We start from the raw sequence: 22,442 nt of genomic DNA, 5'->3' as shown, positions 1-22,442 counted from the left end.
ATCAGAGAGGCACCACTGGTGCTGAGCCCTGAGCAGCAACATGCCAGAGCACCTGCGTTGTATCTGCTGACAGACAGTAGGTGCCAGATGGTAACAGAGAGCAGAGAATGTTAATTCAAAGCACTGGAGAGCATTAGTCATGCTGGATGGCCACACTAAGTTCTGCCAACATATTCAAGATACAGGTAATAAATCCTGGGATTTTTTGGCTTCCCTTCTTCCTCCCACCTTTCAGGAAACACACGCCCAGTCACACTTCAAAAGTAATGAAAAGGAGCAGTGTTAGGCACCCGGATTAAGCAAATTCATGTTGCTTCAGCACAAAAAATAAAACTGAGTTAAACAAAAGAGAAAGTTTGTAAGTCTTACTCCACGAACTTGTGCTAATAGCACCTGTGCCACTATATGCTTCGCCATCACTGAAGCGTTCATCATCAGAGTGTTTAAAGGCTGTACAACATATAAATTGGTTTGAGAAAAAGGGATAGCCTGTATTAATCCTGTAGAAGCAGAAAGACATGCTAGACTTTGTGGATTTAAAGGTGATTAAACAGTAGTTCAAAAAATTGGGAGAAAATTCAACAAAGTGAACATAAGGCTATGAGCAATTTAAAGGCCATTTATCAACTACACAAGCACCTCAATGTTTTTCAAACAGAGAAAATGTAGCAAAAACATGCCTGAGAGAAATAATTTCACTGACCATGATGCAGCACAAAATTTTTTTTTCAATCAGACTTGTTTGCTTTCACTTGCAGCTTTGCAAGCATTAAAAAAAAAAAAATAAAGTAGCATCCAGACACTAAGCATCATATTTTCTCAACAGTGTAACTCATTTATCAGCATAAATCCCATTTCAAAAAGTACTACAAGCAGCTTAGGAACATGAATGCCACTATCTTCCAGTACCATGTAGAACTACAAGTGTATTTGTGCTCTTCATAAAAGATAAAAACCCAACCTTGCAACCTGTGTTCCTAAATCCCTTGGAGTTATTGAAATTAGTCACTGTAAAAAAATATTTCCATGAAATAATAACCATAAAATGGCATATGTAAGATACTGTAACATTAACTAACACTGCCAAGAGTAAAAAAAGAACTTAGAAAATTCTTGCAAATGTGTCTATATTTATCAGATATTGCTCTTAAAATTCGTAGAGAAGTTGTTTGTAAACTTTTAGAAAGGGATAATTTACGCGATTTCCTTAATTCTGTTTTGTATAAAACCACAGTACTTTATCAATCCCTTTAAAAGTTCACAGAAATTTTCTTGGGACTTAGCTAAGCAGTACAACATATGCCTCCTGTCTGTACATACAATAGACTCTGAAACCAAAGTGCCAAACTTATTAGCATGTTGTTGCTTTATGTCTTGCCGTATATATCTGTGATTCGTGTACGCCAAAAACTCCCTCAAGGGAACGGTCTCCTCACCTTCCACCTCATGCATCTTCCTACACAAATGTTTCCAATTAGCGCAGAACTCCTAGATATATATTTCTGAAATAGGTGGCACTGATCCAAAAAATTTACTGCTCAAATTTCTCTTTATGGGAGGGTCAAACCCAGCTTTGAGAGCGCTCCACATTTAAATTTTAAAATCTGAAGGCAGGAAGGTTCTCATTTGTTGATTTGGTTCAGGTAATTTTTTTCTGAAAAAGAAGTAGGGGTCTAGGATTTTTGTTTGGGTCAACTTTTAGCATCTTTACTCAAATGCCATAACGACTACTACATTTAAAAAAGGCAATTACATAGAACCTAGTTTCAAGCACCGCAAAATGAAAATGCCAAAGTACTTCAGCAGCTACCTTGAGCCTATATTACAGGTTACATAAGTGAGATGGAATAGAAACTTAGCAAAGTTGCTTACCTTCTTCATCTGAAACATCCAGGACCTCAGTCATTGTCTCAGGTACATTTAGCTTGTGCTTCTCTGTTACAGTCTGCAAAGACAGAATCATCAATCCTCAAATTAACACCAAAAGAAGCAGCAAAGTTTACAGCAGGATATTTTCAACAGCAACAGCAGTGGGATCTGCTGAGACATTTTATAACATTTCCCCTTCCCCTAACTTTATTTTTCATCTTTATTCCAGAAGCTCCTATTTGCAGTGCTGTGTAAGGGTAACATTTACTCTGGCAGAAAAGCACCAAAAAATAAAGATAATGAGCTGGTCAGAGGAATAAAAGAAAATAAAAGAAAGCTCTCAGCAAATTTATTTATAAATGGTGCATGTAGAACAATTCAGCTCAATGTTTCCAAGATGATTTTAAAATGAATTAGGTAACGTCTACAGAAGAACTTCAGAAAGTTGTATGTGGCATATGGGAATTATTAAGTCGTGTAACATTTGGAAATGAAGTTATGAATGATGTGAAATTTTTAAACTAAAAAAAGATGTGAAAGATTTACACAGATCACTTGAAATGTTTCTTCCCCCACCCCCCCAAAAATGACTACACTGCATATTAATGACATCCTTTTCATAAATCATTTATATTTCCCCAAATCACATACACATCCGGGGGGGGGAGGGGGGGGGGGAAGTTATTTGAAGATTCTGATATATTTTGTGCAGCTAAAAGCTTAAAGTATTGTGATACAAGGCAAGTATGGACCAAGGACTGCTCAGATGACACTGTTTAAGTGTGAGAGCATGGAGTAGAACAGTAGAAGGTTTTTTGTGTTTTTTTTTGTTTGTTTGGTTTTTTTAATATGATTTATCTTCATAAATTACTTCCAGGAGGAAACAGAAGATGTTCAGGGGTGCTGAATCAAGAATGGGGGCATCCTCTCAGCATCAAGATACACACTGGAGAAGGAGATGAACAACATAATAAGAGAAATTGTACAAAAAGTGTAAAAAAAGTGGCAGGAAACTTCAGTGTGTTACGATACAGGAGAGAAAATGCCAAGGACTTAAAAAGCAGTGATCAGAACAGCATTAGTCACAACAGTAAGATAAATATTTCCCTGGCTCCACCCGAAGCTGCAGCCAGTTAGCTGAACTGGGGAAGGGAGACAAAGACGTCGCCCTTGGAGGTACGTAGGAGCAGATGTGCCCCTCTGGCATGGAGAGGGAAGTCAGGAGGCCACGTGCCTTGTGAAACTCCCACTGAGGTAGTACTACACTCCCTGTCGTGGCCGGCAGCTATCAGGCGTAAATTACCATTACACGCGGAAGTAGCGAAGGAGCATACAATCTGAGGGACAACCAATGTCAGCCCAGTCCTGAGGCCCTTATGCAATATGCTTTTGGGAAAATGCCCAGTGATATCAAGCAGTGAAGTCAACAGCAGTTTTTGTTGCACAGAACTTACTAGGTATTCCCTGATTCTGTTTTATACTTCTTTATTTCTAACAAACCAACAAAGATAGCACTCTTGATTATTGTGAGATACTGCACTTATATAAATAACAAAGTTAAAACCAGTGTAATTACACTGGAAATTTGTTTTAAAAGTCTGCTTTACATTTCTGAAATATATTTAACTGTGACAACAGCTTTCAACTCGCCCTCCTGAGATACAGGGAAAGAACGATGCCCTTTGCTTCAAATGGCAATCCCCATCAGGCCTCTTAATTTCACTCTTACCCATAATTCAAGACAATTAATTATTTCTGTTGCAGTGCTTCTCATAACACATATTCTGTGTTGAAAATTAGTTTCTATTCACTGAATGCCTCCACCAATACATCTGACTGTCCCTCCCTGCATTCCTACAGCTTTCCTCAGACAGAAATGTCAGGCAGCAGTAGGGTGACAAATCCAATGACGACAGATGGGCAGGTGCTATCGCTCAGGTGATGCTGATCTCGTCTCTTCAAAACAGTACAGCCATAAGTTAACAAATACTTCATAAATTAAAAAAAAAAAAAAAAAAAAATCACTGACATTAGGCTAAAGAAATAAACCCAGGTGAAGGGGGCTGTACATTTTTAAGTGAAGTGGAAAACACTGTATGTAAGTACCAATTTACTGGCACTGTCATTATAACTGGCATTGTAATTGTATCTACACAAAGTGTATTGCAAATTCTCTATTGCCAGTTCATATGTTCCCCACATACAGTACCTAAAAAGTCAGAAAAAATCTACAAAGACAGGAGGAGGTGACAAAATTCTGAAGAAAGGTAGAAGAAGGGATCTGCCTAAGAGTCACAAATGCTAGTTTTGTATGTCTGCTGTATCAGCGTAATTTAAGAGAACTTGGTTCCCAACCTTAGCTTATGTACAAAATCCATTTGATTAGAAAAGCACAGAAGTGAAAGGATGTTACGATACTCTAGCCCACAAGCTAGAGAGCTGTATGCTGTCTTTCCATTAACTTAGATCTGCAGACCCTAGTAACTAAGGTTTACTTATCGTGGTATCAATTTATTCATAAATTAGGTTTTCACAGGCTCCTATGTAACAACAAACCGATCTCTACCTATAAGGCTCTCAAACATTTTTTTACTGAGAAGTAATGATACTTTATTTAGTTCCTGATTTTCCCTTCAGTCAGAGAAAATTATTATAGAAATTAAGAATTGAAACAAAGTTTGGAAAACAAAATCAAGAGAGAGTGTGTGTGTGTGCGTGCGTGCATGTTTCAGAAGAACAACAAATCTGTAATGCTATCACTGGAACACTGAACTCAGCAAGAATCATTAATTCTACATCAATTTCCAACAGACATTGAGAATTTTTTTAATTGATAGGCACATTGGAAATGTAATTTCTAACTTATAACTCTCAAACTGAGCGTATTACTCGCAAAATTTAAAATCTTTATCTAGCCCCATGAATGGCTCACTTTGAAAACTGCTCAGTGCATATTTCTCAAACTTTCTACTGTTTAGTGCCAATGAGAATTCAATTATGTACTTTACTTCGGGCATCTGTACTTAAAGAGTTTCATTGTAAAGCCAGATTTTCAACTGGTGGCACAGAATAAAGCAGACATATAATTCAGGTATATGAACCTGCATGTACTTTCAGCGATTACCTGCTCAGCAGCAATATACCGTAAACTTCCTCAAAGCTCCTCATATATTCATTTGTCCACAGGAAGATGATGCCTGTTTGTATAAATACCCCAAAACTTAATTGCATAGCAAACCTTTGAAAGTCTAGCTTATTCTGATTTATTTCCTAATCACCTCTAACCTGTGAGTTAGTGCACTTTATTCTCTTTATTGCCTTACATTCATGTGGCTCCACTAATAATTACACTAATGCAACTGAGAGGAAAAATTGTTCAAAGTTAGACCAAAGGCTTTGGCACTGAAGATCTTTTCCTCATCTCAAACGCCAGTGACTTGAATATCAATAAAGCATCAGCCTGTCTAACATCCTTCACACATCACTCAGCTACAACCTCAGAGAATGAAGTAGCTATGGTGACAGAACCTTTTTTTCAGTGCTAAATGCTGTGTTCTGGTTTGGCAACACCAACCTCACCATCTGGAGAACTTTATTGCAGGGAGTGCCTGTGAATGCTTGTTATTTATCCCTCCTTTTTAGGACTTGTTCTAAATTATGTTTAATCAACATTCCCCACCATGAACAATGTCACCAGAGGTTTATATTCTATATATCCCTAAGGTACAAGATTCAGACAAATTCATAGCTGAAAAATCTGCTGAGTTTATCAAGGGTTCCCACCTGACTTTTAAAAGCAGTGCTTTGTACACAGACACAGTTCAAGATTTCAAATTTCTCTTATATGCAGGCATTAGAGGTCAACTATGCAAGTAAGGTTCAGTACATGATTCAGTCCTAAACCCCAAGCATCTGGTATCTGCTAGAAAAATCCATTACCCTCAAAGTTTAAAGAAACATTTATCCAAAGTAAATAACTCACAGGTGTCTCTTCACAGTGTAATCTCTGTTATTACAAAGCACTTAATACTTACCTATGACAAGGTATAAGGCTCCACAGTACAACACAATGTACAATATAAATGATGATACAACTTATATCAGGCATGAATGGAAAAAGTGTGCCAGAACACAGCACAGAGAACAGCAAATGTGTCACTTGAGGCTAAAAAAAAAAAACAACCTTACTTTTGAAAAGAGTTAAAGTTTCTTGAAAAATTTTACCTAGGTTTTATTTTTCTAAATCTCTGAAAATGTGTTTATGCGTGCAGCTGTGTGATGTGTTACATGGTTAAACAAGAACACAAAATAAATAGCAACAAAAACATAGAGTCTTTATTAAAAGACTTCTGGAATTACTCTGGAATTCCTTGTCCAAACCTGACTCAGTCTGATTTTTGCAGCTCATTAATAAGTTATGGCTCGCTCTATTTGTAACCTTATGGCATGTTACTTTGGCTCCATCTTCCTCAGATAAAATCAGTGGAACTTGCTGTCAGCACGCAACAAAATCAAAATTATTTTCCCATTTCTTTACAAGAGATTTTGGATTTCTTCCCTTCCTCTAACCCATTTCCTGATTGGGTAGTGGCATCTTTTAAGTAATCTGTGCATTTTTACAGCTCTGAGCTTCTAAATGACATCTAGATCTGGTTCGTTTTCTAGTTTGATAATCTTTCTTGCATTAAAAAAACAAACAAACAAACAAAAAAAAAACCATGACCTTACAACAGTGTTTCAAGACAAATGCAGTAATTAAAATTGAAATTAAAATTAATTTCTTAAATGATGTATTATTTCTGATGTTCTCCCTTCCTACCTGCTAAAACATTTGTCGATGGGAGGTAAAAGTCCAAGAAGAAAAAACCTTCCCATCCCAGAATGTCAAAATATATCATTTTTTCCTGGATTAAAGCAACATTACCACCTTGCTGATGTCCAGCACATACTCTTCACAAACCCTGAACCCAGAATACAGACTACCAAGAGTGTGGAGGACTGAGAGGACTGAGCCCATGTTGAAAGATTCTTTTGTATTTTGGAAAACCAGGATCTATTTGAACTGAAAGAGACTTGAGTAAAAAGATGACTGATGTGATTCAGAGCCATCTAGTGTGCATCATTAAGCTTGGCACCAGCCCACTGCTGGTACAGTCCAAACGCTGAGAAGCTTGCTGTGGCATGCTGCACTGGTTGAGCCTCAGGAGGTGTGAAAAATGTGGAAATGTAAGGACAGACTGAAAAGGAAAGGTGGAAAGAGAAACAGAGAAACAGGACAGGATCTAAACAACAATGCACAAACTTCTGGAAAGTTTGGGTTTGCAGCTCAGACCCATTTCTAGAAAAAAGTTTCACTCCACTTTTCAATAGTTGTTTTCCATCTGCATGCCCACCAGATCTTGTTACCTAGATCAGTGAAGCCTGTTGTGTTGCACCCACATGCTTAAAAGACATATTGAAAGCAATGAGCACTTTTGCAAAAATCCAACAGAAAGAGGGGGGGGGGGGGGGGGGCTACAACCAGAAAATACAAAAGGAAACAGATACATGGAGAGTCTGAGGGAAGAAGAGAAAGACAACATTCTGAATAAAGAAGAGAGACATTTTAATGCATCTGCAACTCACAGTTGTGGTGGTAGTAATCTCCTCCGTTACAACCTTCAGCGTATCAACCACTGAGATGTATCCCAGACGCCTCGCAATAGCTAAGGCAGTGTTACCATTCTGAAGAGAAAAAAGAGAAGGGGAGAGAACGAGCGCAATGAGAGGGAGGATTGTGATGTGAACCAATGAGATCACTCTCAACACTGCATGAGCCAGCATTTCCATCCAAAACAAGGCGCAGCCTAGGAAAATCACTGTTTTTTTACCATTACATCTGACTCTGTCTTTGTAACTTCTTTAAGACTATAGCCCTGATTACCATGGTAACACAACACACTTACATCTGCCTGCTATTCTAAATAAAAAAGTGCTGTATGGTTTAACCCTTCAGTGCTCAAATTTCACTACACAGAATATGTCTGGTCTGCAGAAGTTCACATTTTATTTTGCATAAATGGCTCTACACCAGAAATAGTCTTCTAAAGAAAAAAAGTATTTTAAAATCTTACAGTTTCACTTCCAGTTGAAACCATTAAATCTTTATCAGGTACTATTCCCTCTTTGGGGAACACAAGACAACAGCTTTATTTTCCACAGACTTCTATTCCTCCTTACAACAAAAATGTGTGTCCAGTAAAACTACAAAAAAGCTAATGATTTAACAAACACAAAACCAACCTATATAAGGCTTGGGGGCGGCAGAATTATTTTCCATTTAAATATTTTTTTGCAGTTTAAATGCTTATGATATATAGATGTGCCATTCATCAAACGGACATTAAAATGATAATTTAGTAGCCGGTTCGGCCTATTTATCTCCATTTCATCACCTGGAACATTGGCAGTCCACGGTCCCCATCTCACTCAACTTGGGGAGGGGAGGAAGGGGCATGTTCCACGATTCTTTGTCAAGAGCTCTACACAGAATTTTTTTTATTTTGCACTGAACCAAAGGACAACGTGCTGGCCTACTGAGAGAATCATGGAAAGCCACTATACCAATATTTGCACTGAAATGATTTCTCTTGTGACACCACTGCACTGTGTGCAGGACATCAGCCTGAGGGTTCCTCTCTACTTCAGTACTGGCTTGAGTTATCTATAATTTAAGTTCTTCTGTACTAGTCAAGCTCAGCAACCCAGAAGCAACACAGTGCTTCTCGATTCGCAGCACAAAATGAATAGATTAGCATCTTCACAGCACAAATTATTTGACTGTTACTGCCACCTGCACATTAACTGCTCGTATCCTACTCCCAGCACCCCCCTGCCAGATGTTTCAGGTTTAAATTCTCTCTTATCCCAATTTAGAGGTTGGTACGTGCGGACAAGAACAGACCTAGTACCTGAGAAAGCATGCAGACTGTGCAGTAAAGACACATCTTTGAGACCCTGCTTGGATGTGGGTTAGATTTGGGCATGACAGCCCCAACATGAGGACAGAATCCAAGTAAAGAGATCTTCACTTGAATATGCCCAATAGTACCTACAGTCCCTGAAGCTGCATACAATTGTCTCTCTCTTGATGATCTGGTGCATAAACTGGTATTTTTGATAACTTCACTGAAGATTACTCAGTGTGATTGTTCCAGGACCAAACAAGGCAACAGTGCTGATTTAAGCAGGCACAATATATGTACATGGAAGCCTGATCCACTCCGGGGAATGACACGAGTTTTGGACATTTTGGCTGCATTTTAAAGATTACCCAATTAGAGGTGACTAATAACAACAGCAACATGAATTAGGACAGTTGCATTCCTGGCTGACTGTGGAGAAGGAGCTGTGCCAGAGGTTACTGAGAGTCTTTGAGGAGGCATTAACATCAGAGAGCTCGGTAAGAACCTGACACAGATCTAGTGGATAGAGGGTCAGAAATTTGGGTCTGTATCTTTAAAAAAAGCTCAGGTTCTGAGTTCCCCTTAAATTTTATGGAAAAATCCTTATCGAGATTTCAGTTTACAGATGGGAGCATTGAGCTAGAGGGCAACTGCACAAGCACAGAACAGCTAGCTATGGCCAGCCTGATCCCACAGCTCAGACATCAGTTTCTCCACCTCACGTTTAGCTGAGTGCACAGTGAGTTAGTTCTGATCCGCACTACCTTAAGAGGATAACGAAAGGAAGAGGAAGTTACACATCTGACAACCAGCTGTATGAGGAATCACCAAAACAAAGGCTTGTTCTCAAGCCCTAAGAAAGGAAAGAAAAGAACTGTCCAGGGAAACACGTTCCCACTGGCACTTTCCAGACTTACCGTGGTGATGGCGTTGGGCTTGGCCCCATGTTGGAGAAGAACGTTAATGATGTGAGTGTGGCCTTGTTGAGCAGCTTGGTGAAGAGGGGTGTACCCATTCTGTTGTCCACGGTGGTTATGATAAAAGCAAACAAACAAAACAACAACAACCACCAGCAATTAGATTAGATACTTCGCTTTGCTTCCTTCTGCTCCTTTTGAGACATTTCAAAAAGAAATTATGCCATCAATCGACCCAAAGATAAAAAATCTTCAAAAATGATAATGCTCTTTCCCCAGATTATTGAAAATATCAGAGAAGATAGTATTTTTATTCACAAATCAACCTGCATCTCACAATATAAGCAATCTCTGGACAGACAGATAATTCCTCATTTTCAAAATCAAAGGGAGGAACAATGAGGAACAGTAAAGTTCAAGTGGCATGCTAAGGACATAGAATCACAGCTGAGGCAGAGAACATTTTTCTTCCTCTCACGTCTTAGTTTTCTGTAGAAGCCCCAAGATTTTTAAATATTTTAAATTTTTAATTTTTTTTAAATTAAATTATTGAAAAGTATTTTAAAATATTTTAAAATATTTGAGCCAATTTAAAAAAATACATAATTCTTAACAGCAGTGATTTGAGACTCTTTGCTTTTAAAAAGGCTAACAACATGTACTTATTACAAACGTCAATCAATTTTAGCTTTACTTTGCCTTCAGAAGGATTGACCAAGCTCTAATTACACTTAAAAACATGTATACAATGTCTGTATTAATAAACATGCCTAACTCCATATACTTATCTGCTCCAGTGATTCATTCTGATGTTATACAATACAGAAACATAACCAAAGTGTAGTTCAGCCAGTTGATCTGAGATGGCATTGTGTAATTCCAGTCAGGCAATTCATTTACAAAATTATTTGCAATTGGCTTTGAAAGCAAACCAAGAATAAACTGGAAGAAAACACCAAGTTTATCTTACTGTACACTTGTGTAAAGCCTGGGGGCAGGCTCTGAAAGACACACTCAGAGCTGTCTCTTTTGCAAACGAATAGATGCAAGGAATGCTTTGCACTACTACTGAAACAGTGATAGTTCAGAACTGTTACAGTTCTTATATTTACAGTATGCATGCATGGACTGCTGAGAAATTGAAGGAGGATTTTACTGCAGGTTGTAGTGCAAACTAAATCTGTTATCTTTACGTAAATATTGGTGCAGTCCTTCAAAGCCAGAATTCAGCCATACTATTCTTCACTAGAGATGGCACAAAGCATCATGCAGGCTTTCTCTAGTTAAAGACCAAGCTGCAATAGGGGTTACTTATTCTTTAACACACCTATCCTGAATCCAGCTAGGATGGATTTGCTCCTTAAACTGAGTCCACAGTACCAGCTGACAGATTGCCAGTATTTTTATTGGCCCCTAGGTGTGAGATTGTGGAGAACCACTGCCCCATACTCTCATGTAAACTTGCTGCCTTCAATTAAATTATTCTAAATAAGTGAAATACCTAGGGAAATGGTATCAGAATCTGGCCCAGTGGCCCCTTAGACACAGAGTGAGACCGAATACTAAAGATGCAAGTACATCTGTCCCTCTAGTTCACCTCAGCTGAGCGTCTTGTTAGCTATCACTTGGATCCTGCTAATGTCTGCTTTATTAATTCTTATCAGCTGTTTGTTAGTAGTGTTGTCTATTCTTTTGGAACCCCTGGGTTTTGCCCATTGACTCTGGTTGATCTCATGAGGGATGGGCCAGCATCTTTTATTTATTTACTTTGCTGTTTCTTACCACGTTGAGCTGTGAGCACTGTGATGAAATAGGGCTACTTTGAGAAATTAATCCATCCCGTAGGTCGCAGCTGGGGACAGAGGAGCTGGCCAGAGGGACCAGCAGACCACAAGCCTGTGATTTTGATTTAGTATTTGTAAGATCCAATACGTCACTAGGAATATCAATGGACTTCTTCACGTTGATCACAAGACACCCAACCTGAAGCTATTAGCTAGCTATTGCTCAAAGCCAGCTTTAACTAAGCTGAAGCCCTGCAGCTCCTGAGTTAGCCTTCTCTTTCTGATAAGGGTGATGTGATGATATCTGGGATGTAACACACTGTTGCTGTCACCAGAAGCTCTCTGTGTGCACTCAGGAGATCCACAAATCTTGCTACAAAATGCATCATATTCGGCTGTTGTGCCCAGATCCGTCTCAAAACAAAACCCCCCAAACCTGTCTTCAGTAAACTGCATTCCCCCACCACAGCTGCTTCCTCTCCCCAAGTCATACCACCCACGCTTTCATCACCAATAATTCTTCCCACTGCCCCTGGCAGACTGGAGAGAACCTGGCATGGCCTTCGAAGCGTCTGAATTGTTACTTCCTCTTTTGGCAGCACACTGGTATTACACCGGCGTAAACCATGTGTAAATGAGATTGGAAACAAGCTCGTGTTTGTCAGTTTGCAAGCGTAAAGAAAAAAATGAATGAAACTGATTTTCTGTTTCCTTCTTTCATATGCCCCAAGAGTTATCTGATTTCTCTTTTGTGAACACTACACAGTGAGACGTAGCAGAGAGAAGCGATTCCACTACAGCCACGAATCACCATATGTTGACACGTACCATGCAATAATTATAGTTTCCTAGTGAAAAGGCACCTATGGTATGTATTTGTAGTGCTTGGTTACCAGATTCATAATAAAGAGCAAAAGCAAGCAATTAAAAATTCTTTACCTTTGTTTTAGCATTGACATTTGCTCCCTGCTTGAGAAGAAAATTCACCATTTTGATGTTTCCATAGTGACACGCCACAATTAAAGGTGTATAACCAAGCTACAATAAGAGAACAAAGAAGTAAAACTGCAAGCTCAGTGAAACATTCCTTTTACACTGGTAGCATCCTTAGGCACACTGAAGACAGTAGCCACTCCATGATTTACCTTTGTCTGAGCATCTTGGTTTGCACCATGTTTTGTGAGTATTTCAGCTACATTCACTTTATCCTCTTGAGCTGCAAGGTGTAAGGATGTCAGTCCAGTCTGGAGGTGGAATATACAAAACAAACAAATAAATATTAAAATAAGAATCAAACCTACTTTACATGAGGAAAGAAATCTAGACTTTCCCACTTTCTCATCTTTAAAACATGAAGAGAACCTAACTCTAGCTTCTAAGTATGGTTGGTTTTTTTTAAACAAAGCAGAGTTGATGTTTCTCCCGTTCCGGCTGAAAAACAGCTCCAAAGCAATTACATCACCATAATCACAGAGTGAAACTTCCAGGCATCAATGATCACACTCAGATTTTATACAATAATGTCACTTGGGAAGCTGAGGAGTCCATTAATAAATTAGGGAAGCGCAGTGAATGTGTTCTCAGAAAGGAATGTTACTCCTCAGACAGGAAAGGGAACCCTGACAACTGCAAGCAGGAGCCAGAGTGAAGAAAACTCCAAAAATAGATCCCATTCAAAGATGCCAAGGAAATGGATGCAGCTTTTAACTAAAAATTCACTGTGATCATGCACACAGTACTTCCCCGTGAACAAGGCAGGGAACGAATTTTGTAAGAGAGACAAAAATCACCTTGTTTCTCACTGGTTAGGTAGCATAATACATTAATGCCACACAGTGTGAGACTTGAGCCTTCTATTGTGTCTTGTATGAACAAAAGCTGCAGGCTTTTGACCTTACGTAAGTAAGACTTACATATATGCCTGGATAAATCTGGTGACCTATGCAGATCTACAGTAATAGGGTTTTTTTGAGGAACTTGTTTTCTATGAAAAAGCTGCCATGTACAATCATTTAAAAAAATCAAAAAAATTTGAAAGCTTCTCCATAGGATTTTTCTCACTCACTTCTCTGCCAGTAATGTTGTTTTGTTATATGCCAGACACTGCCAATTTCTTCCACTTTGAAAGAAAGCTGAAGGGTAAATATATGAGGAAAAACACCTTTGCTGGCAAGAGCACTGAACTACTTTAGACTGTAGCTCTCAGATTTCCGATACATGTTGTTAACCTACCCATGCACTCACAAACTCCGAAACTTTACATTCCTCTTCCTTTGCATCTAATGTAAAACTTCAGGAACATTCACAAAACACCTAGGAGATGACAAGGCTGCAGCACAAGAAAAATACTGCAGTCCTGCCTTCCTGAATGCTCAGAAACAATTTTCTCTTGCTCTGCCTTTCCTCCTGTAGCCTTTCTACCAGCCTCAGGTGTCACATCATTTTCCTCTAGTCATGGCAAACAGCTACAGCTCTTCCTGGGCCTTACCCAATACAGCTATTAATTACATGACGTAAGTTAACTGGTCAATCCATCTGCCAATCCTAGCTATCCTCTTCTCGCTTTTACTGTTCACCCACTTGTTGTCACTTCTGCAGACTCACAAATATGTATATAAGGAAGCAAAGCTGAGAACTCCTGACAACGCGACATCATTCCTACACTGCACTTTGCATCTTACAGGATACTCCCACCCACAGCATTGGACTCCGGTTGTGAGTTACCTTTGTTGCCACATGGATATTGGATCCTTTCTCCAAAAGCAAGGTCACCATGTCAGTGTGACCTTCTTGGGAGGCCAAATGAAGTGGGGTGACTCCCTGCTTGGTCAAAATGTTGGTCTCAGCCCCATAGTTCAATAGGGTGGTAGCTATCTGCATCTGATTTTTCTTGGCAGCAATATGCAGAGGAGTATATCCATTCTAACACCAGTCAGGAAACAAAATGAGAATGAAGTTAACACAACAGCCATGTGAGCCTAAGGAATCAGAGACCATAAAACAGTACTGTTTTGTGTTACCCCTTATTACTAGAGATGAAAGTTCATTAAATTTTCAAGGCCACACATATCCCAGCTGTTCTGTTCCTTTGTCCATCTGTTAAATTCACCATCTATACCAGAGCAAAGCCAGCCCTTGCTAGGGTGGGCAGGACTGTTCAGCTGATATCTTCAGATTATCCCAAGTTTGACACCTACATTTTGAATAACGTACGTTGTAAATATTCACTTTTGACTGATGACTAGCATTCTCCATGGTGAGTGATCGGTGCATACTCTTCACTGAATTATGCTTTTTTGGAACGTGTGGGCAGAGGTGTGCTTGCGTATGGAATTTTGATACATGTGTCAGTCATGGCACTGGCTGGAAAAAGCAATAGGGAGGAATGTTTTTCTGATCAATTTAACCATTTAAGCAAAGCAGAATGACATTGATGGTACTTTCTGGCAGTAAGGAAACTTCCCAGCTTTAATTGCTTTACGATGCACTGTGGAGGGAAATTCTGGGTTACAGCACACTGTCCCTCTGGGGGTGTTCTGTTGGTTGGTCTGTGGTTTATTTAAAAGGGAGCTTTACCAAACTATCCTACTGCAACTGTAGCTTTTGCAACACAATGGAAACAACAGCTCTGATACAATCACTTAACAGAGGGGCCATGTTTTTTGGCAGCCTGTACAAGAGCAGTATTACACGGGGCAGAACATTCTGACATCAGAACCAACTCGCTTGTTATTTTTCCCTTTTAGTAGCCTTTGCCTAACACAGCGATACCATGATACTGTTCCTAACCCTGGAACTAATTATCTGTATGTGTGGTCAGAATGTACACATCATTTCTGATATTACACAATACTAAAGAGTCTTCCAGCTATGACTAAAGCTCACAAACATAAAAATAGGCTGGGAAAGACACATACATATACATATATACATACTGCACACATATTTCTTCTTTTTCACAAAGGTCTGAGAGATCCATATGTTAATTTAGGTCGGGGCTCATCCAGCCAGAGCCAACTTCCACCCTCACGAGACTCATGGACCCACCTAGTCGCATCGTGACCGCCTCCAAGGCACCCACAGCCCCTCCAGGCGACCCGTTCCAGCACCTAACTGCCCACACCCCGGGGCTCATTTTATTTCTTTATATCGAGCAGACCACTCCCCAACACCGCCACACGTGTCCGTTGCCCCGAGACGCTGCCCGCCGCCGTCCCCGCAACCTCTCAGGGAAGCCCAGCCAGGCTCCTGCAAGGGTCCCTCAGGCGGGCGGGCGGCGGGAGCTCACCTTGGCGGTCGCGTGGGGCGAGGCGCCCTTCTCCAGCAGCAGCAACGCCACCTTCTCGTTGTCGTAATGGGCCGCCACGTGGAGGGGGGTGAGGCCATTCTGTAAGGGCGGTTATGGCGTTAGGAGTGCGAGGGGTGGCCGCGTTACGGAGCTGTTAGTGCGTGAGGCGGCGGGTGGGCGGCAAGGCCGCAGCAGGTGGCCAGCCATTAGCAGGGGAGAAGCGACGGCGGAGGGAGAATCTGGGCGGCCTGGCTGCTTGCGGCCACAGGCCCGGTTTCCTACGTCCCCCAGAGCCCAAGCTAAGCAATTCCCACAGCGATGGGAGAAACCAGGCCTTGCCCCCATCTTTATCTGTTTGGATTCTGACAGTTTGAGATGCTTAATGGAATCGGCACTTCCTGAGCCACAGAAACAAATCTGCCCTCAGAGCTGCGCGCACACACCCTCCTGCTAGGGACCCCGGCCCCACACACTCAGAAGCACGGTTTCCACAACCAGCACCCATAATCATTGCTCTGGGAGGAATGCCACCCTAGCAAAGCCAAAGCCACCACGTGAAAGCAGCTGCAGCCTTCTCATGCGCATGTTTCACACAGCCCTTCCCTAAGGAAGAACCCAAAACGCTGCTGACTATTTTTTGCTTTCTCGTCAGTACCTTGCCAGATGAATCGGGAGAGGCACGACGCTGCAGCAGAAGTTTTGCCACTTCCAGGCTCCCATATTTGGCCGCCACATGCAAAGGTGTGAATCCCTTCTGAAAAATTCCAGGAGATAAAAAGGAGATGTTTGCATTAGAGGTCATGCTGACATCTCCCTTAGGAACTATGTATTAAGTGCTTACTGCTTACTCTTCAACATATATTCTAGCTTGCAGAATTAAAAGGCGTTCCTAGAAAGAGCATCATATCTTGAAAGCACTTGGAAAAGCATGAAATATAAGAAAATACTTTGCCTTTTATTATTCTTTCCTATGGATGTGCTGTCAGGCTAATACAGACTCTACCAGCAACATAAACTCTGTGTGTGGGCAATGAAGGCACTTGTTCAAATTTCTACTCCAAACCAGCTGCACTTTTCAGTTTCATGATGACAGCTTTAGAAATATTTCCTGTATCAATTGTTGCCAGTAACAATGAAACATCAAGTAAATTCAGTGAGAAAAGCTCCAAACTTCGTATTCCTCCTTTGGAGTTTGTTGAAGAATGATTTATATTTGGATTCATGTACCCATACAGCCACTAAGTTTTGCTGCAGTCTCCAAACTGCAGCTAAAAAAAGTCATGCCTGACTAAACAGCAGTGCTTTTGGAAACACATTGTGGCAAGACTAAAAATCTTGTCTTTTAAAAAGAGTCTTTTCCTATTTGTTTTAATAATGCTTGTCAATACAGCACAGGTGTAAGTTCTATGTCCAACTAACATGCTCTTTGACTGTTCTTTTAATTTAAATAAACATGTTGATAAGGAAAACTCACAGATGCATGACAGTAGGTGGCAGACTGCACCACTGCCCTGACAGTAATTCCAGGGAGCTACAATGACCTATTTGCCTGACACGTAAATGATGTGTAAAGTTTATCATCATCACCATCTTGTTCCATTAATCCCACCTAAAAAAGAGTTTCCATCAGGGAATCTCAAACATTTACAGTTCATGAAGCACAGGTCTGTAGAGAAATTATCTAGTGGACTACATGTTCTCCTATTCATACTTACAGAATGTTCCTGTAGTACTAAAGAAATTGGCATAAAGCAATATGGGAAATTAGAAAGTATTTAGTGTCTTTTTAGCCATTTTAATGTGATTTACAGCCGGATAAAAGGAGAACAGCAAGCAATCCTAGTACTCCGTGGATCATAATTTGAAAATTGCTGGTTTAGTCTTCTAAACCCTGGAAGACAACTCATTATTCAAAAATATATTTTAAGCTCCAACTGTAAAACCAGGGGTGCTTTTTTAAGACCTAAAATAATAGTGAGAATTAAGTGATTCTCACTTAATCACACGCGATAAATTTGGAAAAGATATCTTGGCACATAATTCTATTCACAGCTATCTGTCTTCTTATGTGTTCATCAATCTGTTAGGAATCTATTGGTAAACATTTTTGGCGTATAAACCAACGATGATTCTACAGAGTATTTCTTTTATAATCCCAGACAAAATGGCCTATTGTGTCATATGACACCTCATTTTTAGAACCACTGAAAATAGATTCAGCATTAGATGTGACTGGACAGATGCTGACTTACATGTTTTAACAGCTTTCCTTTCAGCTAGCACAGACCAGATTTTACTATTTAAATAAACAAGGTACTGAATACTAAGCAGGTCTGTTCATTATTAAAAAAAAAAGTGTCAACATCCCATTTTCTTTTTTGAAAATCTTGGCCAAAAATAGTCCTACCCATAACACCATGGGAAAGAGAGAAACGAGGACTTCATGTACATTTTAAACCTGTTGGGACTGTTTAACAATTTATTTAGCATGATCTGCATTTGGCTCCAGTGGGAACCAAACTCCCAACTTTAGATGACAGCAAAATATGTCAAAATTCGATTCACTTCTGATACATTACTTTAAGTCTACTGGATCGCTGTTGATTAGGTAAGAACAAAAGACCCAAACTAGCTCAATTTCTGAGTGTGAAAGTACATTCCTTGTGGAACGGGCATACGCCGGCATGCACTGCCTGTGCTACTGGAATACAGACGTAAAGCATTTTGTCTTACTTTGGTGGACATGGAGTGCGAGGCACCAGCCTCTAGGAGAACTGACGCGACATCAACTTGTCCCTCTCTGGCAGAGATGTGCAGTGGGGTGTACCCGTTAGTTGTTGCAGCATCGGGGTGGGCCATGTGCTGTAGCAGGAGTTGGACGATCTCTGTTTTACCCAAGCGAGAAGCAATGTGCAGTGGAGTCTGTTCTTCCTACAACTCAAATCGAGTAGATAATTAGTGCAGGTGGCACCACCCTGAATGCAGTATTCTGATTGATCCCAAGAGATCTATCTATGCATTTGTCTTGCAAAAATTATAGGAAGTAATAGTACGAAAAAAAAGGCAGTAGCAGAGGACTTGCAGGTTAATTTTTGCAGTGAGCTTCAGCGATGTCTTATTAGAACAGAGAGAACCATGAAGAAAAACAGTGGGTTTTCCTTTTATCAGGCAGATAGCACACCTCACCGTGAGCAGCATTTGCTCTCCTTTGTGTTCTTAGTTTGTTTAACAACAGCTGTACCTTGCTCTACAGTCTCCTTGGTTTCAAAATCTGGCACCAACTGCTATCAGAACCTCTGATGCTTGATTTTAGGACATGGCTGTGCACTTCCTTGCTCAGATCGAATAGCTATCGCTGCTCTGAGTCAGGCACATTGTACTGGGTCTAGCCAGGATGGAGTTAATTTTCATCACAGCAGCCCATGTGGTGCTCTGTTTTAGATTTCTGACCAAGACGGTCTTGATAACACACCAGTGTTTTAGCTGTTGCTGAACAGTGCTTACACGACGCCAAAGCTTTCTCCGTTTATCCCTCTGCCCCCCCAGGGAACAGGCTCGGTGCGGGCAAGAGGTTGTGAGGGGACACAGCCAGGACAGCTGGCCTGAATTGACCTAGAGATAATCCATAGCATATAACATCGTGCTCAGCAATAAAACTAGGGGGTGAGTTTTTCCAAAGGAGCTGTTGCTCAGAGACTGGCTGGGCATCGATCTGCTGCTTGTGGGAAGTGGTGAGTGATTGCCTTCACATCACTTGTGAGAGGGAAGGGTTGGGTTTGTGGGGATTTTCTCCTTTCTCCTTCACCTATTAAACTGTCTTTATCTCAGCCTAAGAGATTTCCTTCCTTTGCGCGCTTCCACTTCTCCCCCCAGTCCTGCTGCAGGGGCAGCAAGTGCGGACTGAGCGGGGCTGAGCTGCCAGCCGGGGTCAGCCCACCACACACGTTCTCTCTGGAAGATCTAGGCAGAGGTAGGTTACTGTTTTCAGAACTGGTTTTAGATGTGTTTAATATTGAATCAGCAGATCAAATGAAAATGAAATGGCTCCTCCCTAGCTCCTCTGCTTCAGCTATGTTTTTGAGTAAGAGAAAGCAAAAAAAATTGTAAGCAGAACACCTACCCTGGCTCGGGCATCAACCAGGGCCCCGTTTCTCAGGAGGCAGCGAACTACTTCCACCTGCCCAGCACGTGCCGCCATGTGCAATGCAGTTTCTCCACGCTGCAGAAAAGCAAAAGCGTTTCAGTGTCCTAAACCTTCATGAAAACGCAGAGCTCTGACGGTGTAAATTCCACCCGCGTCAACTCGTGCAGCGACCTGCTTTGCCACCAGCTGAGGAGCTGGCTGCAGAGCCGGTAACAGGCAGTTGGGAAGGGGGGTGTGCACACATGTCGCTGGGCCTGGGTAGGCTTTGGTTTGCTCACCCAGTGATCCCAGACAAGGATAATTGCACTACAGAGGGTCAGAATGAAAATCCCGGCTTATAGAAAATTCTGCCATATAGACTTCCCTGGTCACATATGCTCCTCAGCTTTCTACATAACAGTGCACCAGCTTGTGTGCTACACAGGAGATAAGAGTATACCAAGCCTGTCTCTCTCAAGGGATCACAAGGCACATGAGCCTCAAGATGCAAGGGGATCTTTCTCCAGATGGTCTCCTTCCTGCATACTGTGTGGAGCTGGCAGCATCAAAAGGCCTTGCAGTGGCTGCGCACAACTGAGCCAGCCATACGAAATGTGTAAAATCTGTGTTCAGCAGTGTGGCTCTGTCTGCAGGCTATGGAATGAATCTTCTTCTCAAGCCTTTTGTAGCCCACAGACTTTGAAGGAGGGTATGAAATTCTGGAAAGCCGACTGGAGTGATGTGGAATTTCAGATCAGGATAATGAAGCACAGATGATACACTCAAAGCAGTTACTTTTTGCATAGGTTTGCAAAGGAACACTGAAAGTGAGTATTCCTTGATGATGGCGTTTCTACCTTAATTTTTCACTGTCCAGCATTCTTGGAGTGCACTGTCCTGAAGTGGACTGAAATGGTCCCTGCGCAGCTCATCCATACCTGGTACATTAAGTACTGGGGCAGTTCCACGACCAGGAGCTCTGTATTTATGTTATGTTATGACAACACAGCAGGACTGATCACTCCTTCCTGTTAATTGTTCCTTCTCCTCGCTCTAGAGCTGGAGCATATTCTGTTGTAAGACTTTTACCCCCACAACTATCAAGCTAAACTGCAAAAAAATGCCAAAATGAGCGCTCTGGTCAACATCATTTGCATCAGAATCAGGAATCATGTCGCCTTGTCCTTTGTCGAGATGCAGGAAAAGAAGCAGCCTGAGCCTGCCTTCTATTATGAACTTCTAATTAAAGCAAACTCCGTTCACCAGGAGTTGATATATCTTCTCATTTTTAAATTAACATTTAAATTCTCAATTTTAATTTAACCAGCTGTGATTAGCAAGTAGGCAACAAATAAAAACCCCATAGTCCTAGCTACAAATTTTAATAGAGAATTTCATCTACATAAACTTTATTACCCAAAGCATGAGCTGTTTAAAATGTGAATAAGGTTTACGTTTCACACACTCTAAAGACCAAATTTCTATAAAGACCCTTTTGTACTTGAATTAGCAAAGCAATTTAGCTTTTGGAAACAGTAATTCAACAGGGAACTTCAGTTTACCAAGTGAAAGCCAAGACACCTGTGTAGCATAAATTGTAAAGTGTTAAAATTTGCCCACAATGTCCGGTAATACAATACTTTTAATTGCTTCCACAAGAATTTCTTGTTGGCTTTCATATCATCAGTATAGTTTTTTATATAAGGATTGCTTCTATAAAGAAAGTATGAAAGCAGTAAGAGACTTTGTCCAGAAAAGTCTGTTCTAACGATTCAAGCAGATAACTGTGCGCTCAACATTTTTACTAGGTAATATGTAAGATTTTCATAACAGAAAAACTGACGAGTCCAGTGTACCTGGATTCCTTAATTCCTGTTGGCTTATTGTTGGGAACACTTACCTATAACAGTATTTACTGGTAAAAAGCTGCTTTCAGAATGCAGGCGGTTATAGTATTTGTTTATACTGACAAATTCAAATAATAAGGTACCTGTGAAATACAGCTCAGAAAACTATCATATTCTTTTTTATTGTTATTCTTCTTGGTAACTAGGCTTTTGGTATACAAACACTGATTTCTATGGTAAGTCAGGTTCTGCATTTTGTGTTACCTCCCAAAGGTCACATTTTCCAGATTTAAGCATGTTCTTTCGAAAGGCACCAATTCCTGGAATTTCCTGTATAAGATAAACATCTTGAATTTAATGTTTTTACTTTTTGTTTAATTATTAGGTTTTAAGCATTTTATACTCTTTCACTGATACAAATGACACAATTTCATGGCAGCCAGTGAAGCTATGCAAGCAGAAATTAGAGCCATTTGGACTTAAATTTCATCCTTCCGAATGGAAACAGAGTCTTCTCTGTGACTTGGATTGTAATCAGTTGTGGATGTACCCGGTGAGCTTTGCCTGCCTCTAAGGGAAACTACCTACTCAAGCACTGCTGAAGAACACATGCAACCACAGGTGGCTTATAATGCGTATACAACCGCCATTTCCCCCTCTTCGCTAAAGG

The 22,442-nt window shown here is 40.7% G+C and overlaps 1 protein-coding gene across 50 annotated transcripts in view; it reads right to left on the bottom strand.

The window, feature by feature from the left end:
* Positions 1-22,442, bottom strand: part of ANK2 (ankyrin 2) — a 372,599-nt gene that overhangs the window by 80,615 nt on the left and 269,542 nt on the right. For 47 of the 50 annotated variants that reach the window (XM_042796632.1, XM_042796635.1, XM_042796631.1 and 44 more), the window contains 10 exons: positions 19,923-20,021; positions 18,536-18,733; positions 16,458-16,556; positions 15,803-15,901; positions 14,239-14,436; positions 12,660-12,758; positions 12,454-12,552; positions 9,731-9,829; positions 7,495-7,593; positions 1,873-1,945 (listed from right to left, as the gene is read on the bottom strand). In XM_042796632.1, coding sequence (XP_042652566.1) covers positions 1,873-1,945; positions 7,495-7,593; positions 9,731-9,829; positions 12,454-12,552; positions 12,660-12,758; positions 14,239-14,436; positions 15,803-15,901; positions 16,458-16,556; positions 18,536-18,733; positions 19,923-20,021 — 1,162 coding nt within the window. The remainder of the gene's footprint in view (positions 1-1,872; positions 1,946-7,494; positions 7,594-9,730; positions 9,830-12,453; positions 12,553-12,659; positions 12,759-14,238; positions 14,437-15,802; positions 15,902-16,457; positions 16,557-18,535; positions 18,734-19,922; positions 20,022-22,442) is intronic. The other 3 variants (XM_042796636.1, XM_042796626.1, XM_042796627.1) reach the window with 1 other exon arrangement.

This window comes from Tyto alba, unplaced genomic scaffold (genome assembly GCF_018691265.1).
Source record: "Tyto alba isolate M040663 unplaced genomic scaffold, T.alba_DEE_v4.0 Super-Scaffold_23, whole genome shotgun sequence".
NCBI classification, from domain to species: Eukaryota; Metazoa; Chordata; class Aves; order Strigiformes; family Tytonidae; genus Tyto; species Tyto alba.
This window is presented reverse-complemented; position numbering and strand designations above follow the sequence as displayed.